General features: G+C 42.2%; 1 protein-coding gene across 6 annotated transcripts in view; it reads left to right on the forward strand.

Moving 5' to 3' along the window:
- The window catches only part of CEP135 (centrosomal protein 135), a 58,058-nt gene extending 44,268 nt beyond the window's left edge, over positions 1-13,790 (forward strand). For 2 of the 6 annotated variants that reach the window (XM_070757230.1, XM_070757229.1), the window contains exons 21-26: positions 4,571-4,756; positions 5,087-5,296; positions 8,174-8,376; positions 9,234-9,338; positions 11,428-11,568; positions 12,392-13,623. In XM_070757230.1, the coding sequence (XP_070613331.1) occupies positions 4,571-4,756; positions 5,087-5,296; positions 8,174-8,376; positions 9,234-9,338; positions 11,428-11,568; positions 12,392-12,413 (867 nt within the window). In that variant the 3' untranslated portion in view covers positions 12,414-13,623. Of the gene's footprint in view, positions 1-4,570; positions 4,757-5,086; positions 5,297-8,173; positions 8,377-9,233; positions 9,339-11,427; positions 11,569-12,391; positions 13,624-13,687 lie in introns of those variants that run through there. The other 4 variants (XM_070757228.1, XM_070757231.1, XR_011559582.1 and 1 more) reach the window with 3 other exon arrangements.
- The last annotated feature ends 2,534 nt before the right edge of the window (positions 13,791-16,324 follow it).

A 16,324-nucleotide genomic window follows, 5' to 3' on the forward strand; every position in this document is an offset into this window, starting at 1 on the left:
GCTTCCGTGCATGCGCGGAAGCAAAGTAATAATAAAAAATCAGCAAAATCTCATGTGAACATCCTTGCTCGAGTTTTCACTTCCTGCGCAAGTGCAGAAGCCAAATCTCGTGTGGGCGTGCCCAGCCGCCCACCAGTCACATACCAGTCATGCACGTGCAGTTCATTTTCACTATGGAGTGCCCCGTACCGGTAGGAACCCAATATGGGATAAGAGGGAATATTAGGACAGGGACGGTAGGTACGCTGATGCGCTTATGCCCGCCCCTTACTGACCTCTTAGGAATCGGATGAGGTCAACAGTGGACAGTCTAAGAGTAAAGATTTTTTGGGGGGGGGGCATAGTCAGGCATTAACCACTGTTGCTAAAGTCGTATTTTCTACAGTCAAGTTTGGAGCAGTTCACTTTGAGTTTTTATTTGTTGTGTGCTTGTGTATTATTGTGGTTGAAGCTGAAGTAGTCATTGACAGGAAGGACATTGTAGCAGATAATTTTATGAGATATGCTTAGGTCCTGCCGAAGGTGACATAAGGTGACATTCTAAGCTTTCTAAGCCCAGGATTTCAAGTCTAGTTGTGTAAGGTATTCTGTTAAGAGTTGAGGAGTGGAGGGCTCTTCTAGCAAAGTATCTCTGGACCTTTTCTAATGTATTTATGCCTGATATGCGGGGTGGGTTCCAGGCAGATGAACTGTATTCAAGGATGTTTTGTATGCTTTGGTTAGTAGTGTGATATTACCAGAGAAGAAACCGGGTTCTAACATTTCTATGACAGTTAAGAGGAGTATTATTTAGAATTATCATTAGATTTAAAACAAATTGGGACTTGGTCACAAATGCACAGTTGTGACTGAGTCATTGATACACACATACAGGTAGATCTATCTAGGCATATATAGAAGTCTATGTTTGTTGCATTTAAAAACTTCAGTTTGTGATTAGCGTACATACATAAAGATGATGATGATGACGACGATGATATCCATTCAGTTCTGTTGGACTCATGGTGATTCTATTTTATTTAAATAATATTTTTATTGATTTTTTAACAAGTTTAATATACACACTACATAAAACAGTGCATGGTAAAAAAATGCCTATCTTTATGTGTCCTATCTTTATCATACCAAAGGAAGGCATCTCTGCTCTCTTCTAATAGCCTCCACCTGTCCGGTTAACTCCTTCAGCTGCTCTTCTCTTTGTCTTTCCTCCTCGTCTGGGGTACTACGACCGTCAAAAAAATCTTCTTCTGCTTCTTTTGTCTCACCCATAGTTCCTTGTGCTCCAGCTTCTTCAAACCTGATCCCCAGTTGATCCAATAATGCTTTTCCCTCCTCCAATGTACGAACCCTGTACATTTTACTTTCTTGGAACACCAAAATAGCAGCTGGAAACCCCCAAGTAAACCTTTTCCCACTTTGATATAAACGGCTTGAAATTGGGCGTAAGGCAGCTCTTGATCTCAAGGTTTCCCAAGAGAGATCCCTCTTATCTCATTCCCATCTTGTTTAAGGCTGGCAGAACTTTTCAAAGACTTGTAAACGATCTCCGCTTTTCACTGACCAAAGCCATAACAATGTCTCTTTGCATCTCCCTATTTCTGCGTGGGGCAGCCCAATGGACATGTATTATATCATCAGAGCCGACTTGCACTCCAGCTTGCTTATTAATCCAAGCAATTACTGCTTCATTTAAGTTTGAGCCTGAAGCAAAATCTGATCTGAACCCACGCAGACGTAAATTTCTTCTCCTTTGACGGTCCTCCAGATTAGCGATTCTATAATTCATTTGTTTAATTAATTCATCGTGATCCTTCGCTTGTTTTTCAACTTTCTGAATCTTTCCAGCAGAAAACTCCACCTCCTTTTTAATCAATTTAACATCCGAAGCCAGATTTCCAATTGTTGACTCCACTGTAATAAATCTGCTCAAATCCTGAACAAATATCCAACAATCTATCCAGCTTTTTTTCGATTTTCGCTAGGCTTGAGTCTCCCCCTCCCTCCGCCATTTTAAGATTTATTGTACTCACTTTATCACTCCCTCGTTATAGCGAAAGAATCTCTGTTTTTGCTTAAAACCGTAAATCTTTAGATTCTCTTTGATGTCTGTGGATTCTTTTTCCTTCTGTTCTTCTTCAAGAAGGATTTATAATATTTTTAAGGGAGATATTTCCCTTTACATAATAAATTACTCCGGAGCTCGAGGTGGAGCACCTAGAATTCGCTTCGGCACATGCTCAATCCCGACTCATGGTGATTCTATGGGCCAGATTTCTCTATATCTTCTGTTCTTGCATTTCTTTGAGTAGTCCTGTGCTGTGGCTGGTATCAGGTTTTGATGGTGTCCAGTTACCATGTTCATTGGTGGCCTGGTTTCCTTTTGCCACAAACTCTTCCAAACATAATTGCTTTCTCACTGAATTTCCCCACAAGGCATGGCCAAAATAAGTGAGACACTGTTTTATGATTTTGTCTTCCAGTGCCATGTCTGGTATTATGGTCTCCAGTACTTGCTTGTTAATCATTTTTGCTGTCCAGCAAAGCAGCTCAAATGAGTCAATGTTCTCCCTCATTGTTTTTTTTAGGTCCAACCTTCACAACAACAGGGAAACACAACAGAGTTGTCTAACTTCCATTGATTGCAAGGCTGATGTCCTTGCTTTTCTATCCATACACCTAGACAACATTTAAAAATTCAAATTATTTATTATAAAAACAATATAGCAAATTGATATAAGGTATTACATTCTTACGTTTAATGATCAATTAGTGTCATATCGGACTCAAATCTTTTAAAGTCTTAACTGTAACAATATAATGATTTAATCTTGAAGTTATCTCATATTGAAAATAACATATACAGTGGTCCCCCGATTATTGCGAGGGTTCCGTTCCAGGACCCCTCGCAATGATCGGTTTTTCGCGAAGTAGCGGTGCGGAAGTAAAAACACCATCTGCGCATGCGCAGATGGTGTTTTTACTTCCGCCGCAGCAGCGAGGAGCCGAAGATTGGGGTTTCCCCGCCGCCCACGCAAACTCGCTGCTGCTGCGCCCGCCGCTTGTCTTGTCTGCCCGCCGCTTGTCCGCCGCCTGCCTGCCCGCCGCTCGCCCGCCCTTCGCCCGCCCACGCCGTTCGCTCGCACCGCTTCCCAGCTGAGTCCTGAAGCCAGAAGGCAAAGGCGAACTTCCACGTTTGGCTTCGGGACTCAGCTGGGAAGCGGCGCTGGGGTCTCCCCACCGCCCATGCAAACTCCTCGCTGCCGCTCGCCCGCCCTTCGCCCGCTTACGCCGTTCGCTCGCGCCGCTTCCCAGCTGAGTCCTGAAGCCAAACGCGGAAGTTCGCTTCAGGACTCAGCTGGGAAGCGGCGCGAGCGAACGGCGTGGGCGGGCGAAGGGCGGGCGAGCGGCAGCGAGGAGTTTGCGTGGGCGGTGGGGAGACCCCAGCGCCGCTTCCCAGCTGAGTCCCGAAGCCAAACGCGGAAGTTCGCCTTTGCCTTCTGGCTTCAGGACTCAGCTGGGAAGCGGCGCGAGCGAACGGCGTGGGTGGGCGAAGGGTGGGCGAGCGGCGGGCAGGCAGGCGGCGGACAAGCGGCGGGCGGACAAGACAAGCGGCGGGCGCGGCAGCAGCGAGGAGTTTGCGTGGGCGGTGGGGAAACTCCTCGCTGATGCCCGCTGCTCGCCCTCCCGCCAGCAAGAGGGGGAAGACCCAGAGAAGCCGCCCAGCAGCTGATCTGCCCGGCGCCATCTACGCATGCGTGGCCATAGGAAAAAGAGCGCGCATGCGCAGATGGTGTTTTGACTTCCGGGTTGAAAAATCGCCATATAGCCGTTCGCAATGATCGGGATCGCGATACCCGGGGGATCACTGTAGTCAGGTTTCTTCAGTGGAACAAGTTGCTGACTACAGTGATACCTCGTCTTACAAACGCCTCGTCATACAAACTTTTCGAGATACAAACCCGGGGTTTAAGATTGGTTTGCCTCTTCTTACAAACTATTTTCACCTTACAAACCCACCGCTGCCACTGGGATGCACCGCCTCCGGACTTCCGTTGCCAGCGAAACACCTGTTTTTGCACTGCTGGGATTCCGCTGAGGCTCCCCTCCATGGGAAACCCCATCTCTGGACTTCTGTGTTTTTGCGATGCTGTGATTTCACTGATGTTCCCTTCGCTGGGAAACCCCACCTCCGGACTTCCGTTGCCAGCGAAGCACCCGTTTTTGCGATGCTGGGATTCCCCTGCAGCATCACAAAAACACAGAAGTTTGGAGGTGGAGTTTCCCATGGAGGGGAGCCTCAGGGAAATCCCAGCAGCACAAAAAAGGGCGATTCGGCTGACAAAAGGGGTGAATTTGGGGCTTGCACACATTAATCGCTTTTCCATTGATTCCTATGGGAAACATTGTTTCGTCTTACAAACTTTTCACCTTAAGAACCTCATCCCGGAACCAATTAAGTTTGTAAGACAAGGTATCACTGTATTTCTAAACTGAAGAGAGGCCAAATAGTAGCTGAGACATTTGTTTTGGTGATTTATTGATCAGTGGATATATTTTCTCTTAATACCAGGAAAGAGAAAATAAAGAATTATTGGAGAAGTTCCGGATGCTTCACAGCCAAGCTGAAGATTGGGAAGTAAAGGCCCATCACGCTGAGGGACAAAACAGCTCTGCACGATTAGAGCTCCTCTCAGTTGATACTGAACGAAGACACCTGAGAGAAAGAGTAGATTTGTTGGAAAAAGAAATTCAAGAGGTAATTATAAAATTATAGCTTCCCAGACCATTTTAATATGCTTTTCTTAATCAAATATCTTGACATTAATTGGAAATTTGTACAAGGAGCAGATGTCATTAATCATCTCTATGGTCTCAAGGGGAAAATTCAGATTTATGCCTGCTCTTGCCCAGTAGTTTTTAAGTCTTGCAAATGATTGTAAATGTATTTTGAAAGAAAAAAAATACTTCAAGTTGATATGGGGATTTTTTTGTTTGTTGGTTTAGAGTAACTGAGTGCAAATAGAAAAATGTAATAGGAGCATCTCATCTGTGCTTGTAAAAAGAGCTGCTTTTGTCTTTCACATAGCACATGATTGCACATCAAGCGTATGAGTCACAAATTTCTTCGATGGCAAAAAAAATGGCCAAGCTGGAAGACCTTCTCAGACATGAAAAAGATGTAAAATCTTCAATAAATCACGACGTGTCTTCTGTTAGAGATTTATGTATCAAACTGGAATCTAGCAAAGATAATCTCTCACGTCAATTAACATCCAAATCTCTGGAATTTGAAAGGGTAAAAGAGAAAAATGTTGTTCTTACAGCATGTATACCCTATCTCTCTCTCTCTCTCTCTCTCTCTCTCTCTGTGTGTGTGTGTGTGTGTATTATTATTATTACCGTATATACTCGAGTATAAGCCGAGTTTTTCAGACCAAAAAATGGGCTGAAAAACCTGACCTCGGCTTATACTCAGGTCACTGACAAGTCACCACAAGAGGGCGCCCCGCGGGAGCCCGGCAGGCATTGATGGCTCGGGTGGGTGAGGGAGCTATGGCAGGTGCTGCCTCTTCCTGGCTTCGGGGGCACCTTTGGGAGGGCATCACTGTCTGTGTAAATACGTAGTGCCTAGTAGTGCCATCTCTGACAGCTGGACACAGGGACTGGGCTGCAGAGGTCGCGCTTTTCCACCCTCCGCGGCTCCAACTTTCAATTAGGAAAGAAGGGTGGTGTGGAGGAACGATGCCAGCGCCGAGGAGGCGCCTTTAAGGCAAATTCAACAGTTCAGAAAAGAGATGGGGGGAAAAGGCGATGGGAAGCCGGTGAGGGGGGGGGGGCAGAAGACAGAAGGAGGCATCCACCGCTGCTTCAAAAATGGAGCTGCTTGAAGAACTGGAGCCGGGGTGAGAGGTTGACAGAAATGCCGGCAGGGCGAGGGGGGGGGAGAGAAAGGGTTGTCTTCGGGAGGGGGGGACGCTTGAGGAGGGGGACACTTGAGACCATCCTTGCAGAGATGCCACCAGGAAGAAGGAAGAGGAGTTGGTCCTGAATCCTCGTGTGCGCTGCAGCAGGGCAGCTCTGCCCCGCCAGGTTACTGCTCCTCCCCCTGGAGCTCCCAACGTGGCAAGAGAGCAGGTGAGCAAGCGAGAGAGACGAGCCGTGATGTCCTTTTAGCAGGCAGGAGAGCGAGCAAGAGAGAGAAATGAGCCTTCTCTGGTGGGCATTGGGAGCTCCGGCGGGAGGAGCAGTAGGCTGGCCGGGCAGAGCTGCCCCGCTGCAGCGCGCAAATTAATTCGGGACCAACTCCTCTTCCTTCGGGCGGACGGAAAAGGCTTGTTTCTCTCTCGCGTGCGCTCTCCTGCCCGCTACAAGGACACCACGGCTCGCCTCTCTCACTTGCTCACTTGCTCACCTGCCAGCTACAAGGACAGGGAGGCGCAGTGTCAGGACTTTCTCCCCGCGGGCAAGAGAGCAAGAGAGAGAGAGAAACAAGCCTTCTCTGGTGGGCATTGGGAGCTCCAGCAGGAGGAGCAGTAAGCTAGCCGGACAGAGCTGCCCCGTTGCAGCATTCACGTGAATTCAGGACCAACTACTCTTCCTTCGCGCGACCGGAGAAGGCTGGTTTCTCTCTCGCGCGCGTTCTCCTGCCCGCTACAAGGACACCGCCGCCCTTCTTTCCTAATTGGAAGTTGGAGCCGCAGAGGGTGGAAAAGTGCGACCTCCAAAGCCCAGTCCCCATGTGCAGGAATTCTGGGAGTTGAAGTCCACTAGTCTTAAAACCGTCAAGTTTAAAGACCCCTGGGTTAGGGTTAGAAGTGCAAGGGTCTTCAAACCTGGCAAGATTAAGGCTTGCAGACTTCAACTCCCACTCCTGAGGTAGCATGGCTGGTGCAGGAATTCTGGGAGTTGAGGTCCACTAGTCTTAAAACTGTCAAGTTTAAAGACCCCTGGGTTAGGGTTGGAAGTGCAAGAGTCTTCAAACTTGGCAAGATTGAGGCTTGCAGACTTCAACTCCCATTCCTGAGGTAGCATGGCTGGTGCAGGAATTCTGGGAGTTGAAGTCCACTAGTCTTAAAACTGTCAAGTTTGAAGACCCCTGGGTTAGGGTTAGAAATAGGTTTTAACTTGGTTGCTGATTGAGCTACTTTTTTTACTTTTTAATTTATTGTTATTACCAGATTGCTTTTGTTTACCCTCTTTTAAATTTACAGAGCTAGTTTACTGGTTTTCTTTAAAATAAATATTCTAAAACATTTAATCTACTGATGTCTCAAAGTAATTTTATTGGTTTCCATTTTTATAAGTTACCAGTAGCCACTGCATTTTTTAACCTCGGCTTATACTCGGGTCAATACAATATAAAACAATGAATACAGAGACAAATCTAATTAATTAAAAACTATGTGACCTAAAACCCCCAATATATTAAAAATCAATCAAACAAATTCAAGTCGCAGCCATACATCACAATTTTTGGCCAGGGGTTCTAGATCTAATTGCTCCAGGCCTGGTGACATAAAGAAGTCTTAAGACTCTTGCGGAAGGCGAGGAGGGTGGGGGCAGTACGAATCTCTGGACGGAGCTGATTCCAGAGGGCCGGGGCCCCCACAGAGAAGGCTCTTCCCCTAGGCCCCGCCAAGTGACATTGTCTGGTTGACAGGACCTGGGGAAGGCCAACTCTGTGGAACCTAACCGGTTGCTGGGATTCATAGGGCAGAAGGCGGTCCCACAAGTAATCTGGCCCGATGCCATGTAGGGCTTTGTAGGTCATTACCAACACTTTGAATTGAATCCAGAAACCAATCGGCAACCAATGCATACGTATGTATGTATATATATATCTCCATTTTTTATGTAAGGTAAAATGTTGACAGTAAAATAAATAGATATAATCTAAGGCATGGGTCCCCAAACTTGGCCACTTGAACTCCCAGAATTCTCCCAGAATGCATGCTGGGAGTTGAAGTCCATAAGTCTTAAAGTTGCCAAGTTTGAGGACGTCTGAACCAAGGTAAAAAAATTCATCTTCAAGCCACTTTGGCTTAAAAAGCCTTCCTGGGAGAGATGGGAAGAGAAGCAGGTGGAGTAGAAGGGCTTAATGGAGAGGTGGACAGGAACTGCGGGCTTGCTTAGTTACTGTGAGGTTATTAAATAAATTCTTTTTATGCTCTAGATCATGTCTGAATTTGAAGATGCAAGGGCAGAAACAGAGCTGTTAAAAAAGCAACTGTCAAGTGAGCGACTTACAATACAGAACTTGGAAACCCTCTTGTCCACCAGCAGAGACAAAGATTTTCAGAACCATTTGATAACCCATGAAAAAGATTCAGAGATACAATTGCTCAAAGACAAGTTAACGCTCTCGGAGAGTAAATTGTATGTTGAAAAGTATAAAATGACCAGTTTTGTAATATTTTTCTTTCAGCTGTTTGTAATTTAAGGCAAAAATGTTTCCATTATTGAAAAAAATATAATATTTTTTTACATAATTAAATCCAGGTTTTCTAATTAGTAATGTGAAAAGGGTTTTGTAAGAAACAATGGGCTTCAGATATTTCCCCTGGAATTGCAATTTGCGTAATTTGCATTGAAAGATGAAATTATTCATCTTTGGTTTATGTTTTTTTCATGAAAGTATGGTTATATTCTTACCTAGCATAGTATCCTTTATGTGATATTATAAAGTATAATATGCTAAAAGCAACCTATGTCAATCTGTATTCTTCAGCTGAAGTAGTGAAAAACAATTGAGATCAGTGTTTTTGAAACTTAGCAACTTGATAATGTGTGGACTTCCATCTCCCAGATTCTTTAGTCAGGATGACTTGGGAATTCTGGAGTTGAAGTCCAGACAACCTCTGGTTGCCAAATTTAAAAAACACTGCTTTAGATTATTACAATAGTCACTACAAATGCATGTAGTACTGCCTATTCACATGCAAGTAAGATTGCAATACCAAATAAATTATGTCAGCAATATGTCAAATGGATGCATTGTTTAAGTTTCAGGTGAACGCATTCTCAAATATGCATATTTTAAGTAGTCTGTTTTGTAGTAAATTGGTGGTTTCTTTATTTTAAGAACTTTTTGTATGTGTATGCACAAATATGGGTATATTTTCTTAATTTCTAGGTCTCTGTTTATCTATTTGCAGATATTTATAAAGTTTGTGTACAATGCCATCTGCGAATCTGTAATAGATATTTTTCTCTTTGTTTTACAATATTTTTAGAACAAGTCTTAGTAGAGATGTTTCTATACTGCGGAATAAACTTGTACAGCTGCAGACTGATTATGATATTGTGAAAAGACAGCTGACAACAGAGCAATTTGAACGGTATGTGAATTAGCTTCATTAAAAAGGCAACTGTTCTGAGTGCCATTTGGTGTTGCAATGAATATTAAAACTGGCTTAACAATTAATTTTCAATACTGTTTCTTAGTTATACAATCTATTTCTTACCATTCCTTCCATGTTATTGTGGTTTACAACATAAAAAGCAAACAAGAGGCATATTCAAAATGTGTTATATTAAATATTACCATTTAAAATAAAGTAATGTCTATCAGGATAGACTGCAAGACCTTTCAGTTAAGCATCCATGGAAATTGTTATGCTTAAAAAAAATCTCTTAAAATGGGAACAAAACTGCGATCAATCATTTGTCGCTTAGATTGAACAAGGCTTCCACACAGTAACCAAATAGTTTGCCAGCAAAAATTTGCATCAGGAAACCAGCAATTTGCTGGTTTCTGCAGGTAGCTGATTAACAGGCTGGTAGGAGGGCACTTTTAGTGCTATCTGCTGAGGATCCGTTCTTAGATTTACTGCAAGTAATGATGCTTGTTGCTTCCTCCTTCATTTAATATTTTTCAGGTTCATTAGGAAGGAGAAAGACAGGGACATTTAAGACATGTAGGCACGTCCACCAGCCAGGGGTAAAATCTACTTACCTTCCCTACTGATTCAGAAGCTCGCACACCTTCGTTAAAGCATGCTTTTTTACCTTCCGTGCATGTGCAGAAGGCTTTGCGCATGCGCAGAATGTAAAATACAAATGCCATCCGGGAGAGTGGGTGTAGCCTCGTGGTATTGCTGGCACCAATTCTCCGAACCATTGGTGGCTGCCGCTATTAGTACAACCAAACAGGGGTGTACCGATAGCATTTCACCACTGCCCCCAGACCAGCAATGAATATAGGAAACGTAAAGTGTACCAGCTTTTTGCTTTCATCTTTATACCGATCCTGTTGTCCTAGCCAGGAGAAGAAGAAAAATTCACTTCACTTTGAAATCAGATCTATGCTAGAAGTTGATGGAGTTGGCTGAAGTGGCAAAATTGACTGCTTTGATTAAAGAAAAGAACATAAGTACTTTTGTTTCCCTATGGAAACTTCGTGCTTCGTGTGGAAAAGAATAAAAATCTAACTTTGGGTTTACCGATTAAACTGATAGATCTTTACAGAAATGGCTGGTTCATATTATTATGAAAAAGCATAACGTTGTGATTTGATATTAATGCCTTATGTTATTGTAACAGAGAGTCGGAAGTCAATGCTTCTTTTTCTTATATTTCCTCACTTCTTCTTTCCTTTTCTCCACACCCCCCCCCAACTGCTTTTCTATGTACTTTGTATTTTGAATTTTATTATTCAATTTAAAATGTTGACTGGAAATCAGATCTATCCTTATTAAACTTTCTTCAACTAATTTCTGCACCACCTACAGGTATTTCTCAACTTATGATCACAATTAAATCCCAAATTTCCATTGCTAAGCAAGACAGTTGTTATATGCACTTTGTCTCATTTTACAATCTTTCTTGACACAGTTGTTCAGTGAATAACTGCAGTTGTTAAATTAACAACACAACTGTGACTGTGGCTTCCCCTTTGACTTTGCCTGCCAGAAGGTCTCAAAAGGTGATCCCATGACCTGGGGACACTGCAACCGTCATAAATATGAACCAGTTGCCAGGCATACGAATTTTGATCATGTGAGCATCGAGATACTGCAACTGTCATAAGTGTGAAAAATTGTCATTTGTTTCAGAGCTGTTGTAAGTTCAAATGTCATTGAACAAATGGTTGTAAATTGAGGACTACCTATATTATCTAGAGCAAGGTTGTCCAGATGCATCACATAAAGGCCACACCCACCCCAGCTCCTTGAAGGGGAAAAACATGAAATGCCACGTGACATGTGATGCCGCGAATTTGACATCCGTGATCTAGTGTTAAACTGGAGAGCAAACTCTGACTGAACATCAAGAAAAGCAAAATTCTTTCTAACAGCTAGCAAATAATTTTTTTAAAAAAAGTGATTCCAATTTATTGTGTAGAAAAATAGTGAACCATCTTGTTTTCTACGTGAGAAAATATTTGGAAGTGCAACTTGATTTCAGTTGTAATTTTCTACTTGGTAGGGAACGGGCCATTCAAGAGATGCGAAGGCTTGGCTTCTCTACCACTTCTTACCCCACCTCTTCACCGCTTAGCTCAACTATGAGATCCCCATCGCGTTCTCCGGAGAGGGCAGGCTCAGTAACAACAGAGAGAACAGAAAAGTAAGTAATTAATCAGTAGCTTAGGCCTTTGTTTATTTTTTAGATGTATGGCTACCGTATGTTTTGGAACATAAGATGCACCTTTTCCCCCTCTAAAAGAGGGTGGAAATGTTGGTGCATCTTATACACTGAATACAGCCATTTTTGGCCTACAGAAGCCCTGCCCGGCCCATGTTCCATTTTTGCAGAAAATGGGACAATATTTTGCAAAAACAGGGCGCAGAGGGCTTGGGAGGCCTGAAAAATGTTCCTGGGTGCTGAGGGAAGGCAAAAACGGGGGCAATTTTGCCTTCCGTGCAGTCCCCAGGAGTACTCTGCAGGCCTCCCAAACCCTCTGCATGCCCGTTTTTCACAAAAACAGATGAAAAGTTGGCCTGTTTTTGCGAAAAATGGAGTGCGCAGAGGCTTTGGGAGGCCTGCAGAGCGCTCTTGGGAGCTGGGTAGGACAAAAAATATTTTTCCTTACCTCTTTCCTTACCTATACACCGGTGTGTCATATAGTCTGAAAAATATGGTAATTTACATAATATTTCAAAATTAAATATGAGATTATATCTGTATTTTGGGTTTTTTCCCAGAGACAAAGTTCTTTTAGAAAGTTAAGTTCTGAATCTTATAGTTACCATTTTTAATGTGGGAGAGATGAGAACAGGTAGATAATGAACACCTACTGGGTGTTTGGCTATTTTGAAGATAGTTATCATCTGATATGATCTAACTTGAGGCACAAAGTATACACTCTGAAAAACACAATATTCAAAAAACCTATTAATTCTTAATCGACACGTGTTTAATATAATCATTCCATTTTCTTTCTTCTTAGAAATGTGGGCTTCAAGGATTAATCAGTTACTTTAAAAGCAGAACAATAATGGGATGTTTCCATGTTTGGACTCACTGTCAGCGTTGACATGAATTCTACCTCTAAAATGTTAAATCATTAACACAACAACAAGAAACTGTGTGGGAGTAAATCAAGCTTCCCGTCATTCTGCTATTACACATAGGCTGGGTTGGCTTTTAATAATTCTGATAGGTTTGCCCTGCAGATTAAGCCTAAATGTCTGAATTGGAAGTTATAGCGTGGTTTGTTATTGTAATCTATTCTTTCAAGGTTATTTATTTTCAGTTAGATCAGCTACAATCCGTAGTTGCTATTGACTGAAAAGCAGATAAATATGGAAGAAGAAAAGTCCTTTAATCATGACTTTATATCTATTATTCAGGTTGTTTTCATACCAGTAATTTTATAAAATGTGTGTATGTATGTATAAATAAATTATGCAAAGTTTAATTTCATAATGTCCTTTAAACCTGAGCAAAAAGGTTACATCATTAATTAAAAGGTGTGTTTTAAATGTTATCTCTAAAATGAAGTGTATCTGCATTTTAAAAAGGGTTTTATATTAAAATCAAACAAATTTACATACATTAAATTATGGTGGTATAAATAATGTTAATATCATGTCTGTCTTAGAGTCATTTAGAATGTTGTTCCTTTCTTTAAAGTTCTGAAGTAAAGTTTGAAGAATTGACACACCTGAGTTCCAGCTTTTAAAGACAAAATGTGGCAGTTTAAAATACAAAACTAATTAGGTAAGAATGAACTTTATTGCAAGGAAACTAATCATGTTGTAGTATTTGTCACAATATGTAACAGGTTGTCAGATACAGTATAGTACATTCCTTAATTGACCAGAGCTTTGTACCATCTTGATATTATCCTCAACAAGCAATCTACACAAAGCACTAGAACATTTTACTCCAGAGCTATTTTGGGCATAACATGACTATGTTTGTGGCTATTTTATTAAAGGAGACAATTTTAATTACTGAAGAAAATCCATGAATTAAAGTAGCAGGAACATTCTTGGGCATAAATAAGCCATCTGTATAACCAAAAGTACATGGAATTTTGGATTGGGGTATATATTCCATAATAATACCTGTCATTTTATAGCATTAATTTTTGAATTGTGTTGTTACTAATGTACTTGATATCACTAAGAAGACGATACTAATGATATTATTAAATAAAGTAATTTCAGTTTTCAAGGAATAGTTGCAGATTGATTTATATCCTTTGAAGAAAAAGAAAACTTTCCGGTTCTCCTTATAGACACTGGCAAGAAGAACAGAAAATGTCATTCAACAGAGAACGACCGGCCAATTCCTAAATGTAGTGAGAGCTTATTATAATAAAGTATATACATAAACTGGAACAATGGTCTCGGTAGAAGAATTCAGACATACAGTTTTAAGTACTGATTGATAATTTACAAGGTCTCATTTTACATCACTCCTGTTCTTAAAACTTTCCCCCAAAAAATCATTACTGTTTTTAATAGGCCATACAATTATAGGCCAAACTGTCCATCCAGGTCCATTTTAAAGCCTCCTTTGTCATGATCTTTGCTGATGTTAAAAAAGGAGGAACTATTTGAACGCTGATATAAACGCTTGGCCTTATTTGCAGGGAAGTCTTATTATTTGGGGGCGCATTGACAGGGCTCCTCTTACCTGATTTTCAGCTCTGTCCCCCCAACCTTAACCAGAGGAAATGGTATTTTCAGGGGAGGGCTTATTTTCGGGGAAACACAGTATCCCATATGAAACTCTAACATAACTTTTTATGCCTACTTTCTCCCAGTAAGAAAAAAATCCTTGAAATTGGTCTCACCAATCAGATATTTCTAGTTAAATGTCCTCCGATCTTATTAATAAAAACAATTAAGTGTAATCTCTATTTTTTTTAAAAAAAATAGATTACCTATCTTCTACTGTATATTTCCTACTGTGGGAATGACCTGGAGACAGGACAATGAGATAAAACCAAGATCAGATAAAAGGCAACTTAGCCCAAGACAAGAATGAGGATGGGGCAGAAAAGACCCTGGTTTGTTCTGCAAGTGGGTTAGGAGAAGAAAGAGCGAAAAATACTTTCAGGCTTGCAAGATTCTGTTTATGTAATCTTACAAAATGAGTACAATTAGCTCACATGGCTGCATTTTGTGTCAGGGTTACAGTGAGGCTGACCTAACCTGAGAAGTAAGTAAGGCCAGCATGAGAATCTTTGGATAACTTTTGAAAAGAGGTATCTTTCCTTGTGCAGGAACTGGATCCAGTGATTTCTATTGTTCCTCCAAGAATATAGGCCGGTGAAGGCGAACCACAGGTGGCATGCGGAGCCATATCTGCTGGCACACGAGCTGTTGCCCTAGCTCAGCTCCAATGTGCATATGTATATGTATGCTGGCCAGCTGATTTTTGGCTCGCACAGAGGCTCTGAGAGGACATTTTTTTAGGGGGGATGGGGGAGGGCATTTTTACCCTTCCCCGGCTCCAGGAAAGCTTTTGGAGGCTGTGGAAGGCAAAACACATGCCTACTGGGCCCACCAGAAGTTAGAAAACAGGCGTTTTCGGCCTCCCGAGGGCCTCTGGAGGGTGTGGGAAGCTGTTTTTGCCCTCCCCAGGCATTGAATTATGGCTGTGGGCACACTCACACATGCATGATAGCACGCACCCATGCTCTTTTGGCACCCGAGGAAAAAAGGTTCGCCATCATTGATATAGGCATTGATCGCAGATCAGACTAAAATAGATTCTCAACCCACTAAAGCAGGGGTGTCAAACTCAATTTCACTGAGAGCCACATTAGGGTTGAATTTGACCTTGGGGGCCAGGGTGGGTATGGCCAGCTTGAGTCTGGTGGACCAAGCACTCTGCCAGTCTCCTGAGCTCCATTTTCAGCTGCAACGGCCCACTGCCGCCCACTGCCAATGAAAATGGAGGCTGTTTTCACTGGCCGAATCTTCTCGAGCTCCATTTTCACTGGCAGAGGTACCTCGGGCTGGTCCTTTGCTGTTTCTAGGGTGACCCTGCGGGCCAGAGCTAAGCACCTTAAAAGCCGGATCCAGACCCCAGTTTTATCAACTGTACACAAAAAGTTGCATACTAAAAATCATACCTCCTGATGATGCCTGCCTGAAGTTCTCATTTGTTTCTATGGAATACAATCTCAAACCCTCTCATGTAGTGGAATGATCTCACTGAGGTCAGGGGAAGAGGAATACAGGCAGTCCTCGACTTACAACAGTGTATATTAGTGACCATTCCAAGTTGTAACAGTGTTGAAACAAGTGACTTGTGGCCGTTTTTCAGAGTTAGGACCTTCCCCTGAACCCCACGATCATGTGATCAAAATGCAGATGCTTGGCAACTGGTTCATAACTTACGACTGTTGCTGTGTCCCAAGATCATGCGATCCCTTTTTGGGACCTGACGAGCAATTCAATTTCAATTCAATTCAATTTATTAGATTTGTTTGCCGCCCCTCTCCGAAAGTCCATGGGCAAGCCAGGTTTATTTAGCAACCAGGTTACAAATTTGTCAGCTGTAGTGATTCAACAACTATGGCAAGAAAGGTCGTAAAATGGGGCAAAACTCGCTTAACAAATGTCCCTCTTAATTTTGGGCTCAATGGTGGTTGTAAGTTGAGGAACTACTTGTACATGTTTGCTAATGTCTATTTCTCTTGACAGCAGGATTACAAACATTTGGTTGTATAGAAACTACATTCAAGGAAGGGATGAGGGCTAAATGTAAAATAAGTTACTACCTACCTTTCCTTGAATTGACTTTTCAAAAATTGTATAAATTGTACAAGAAGGTATTAATCTTTATAGAACCTGAACCTGAGATATGTATAAACCAAAGACCAACCTGAAACTTTAATTTAATAGCGAAGATTAATTCC

The sequence above is a fragment of the Erythrolamprus reginae genome, chromosome 7 (assembly GCF_031021105.1).
Source record: "Erythrolamprus reginae isolate rEryReg1 chromosome 7, rEryReg1.hap1, whole genome shotgun sequence".
NCBI classification, from domain to species: Eukaryota; Metazoa; Chordata; class Lepidosauria; order Squamata; family Dipsadidae; genus Erythrolamprus; species Erythrolamprus reginae.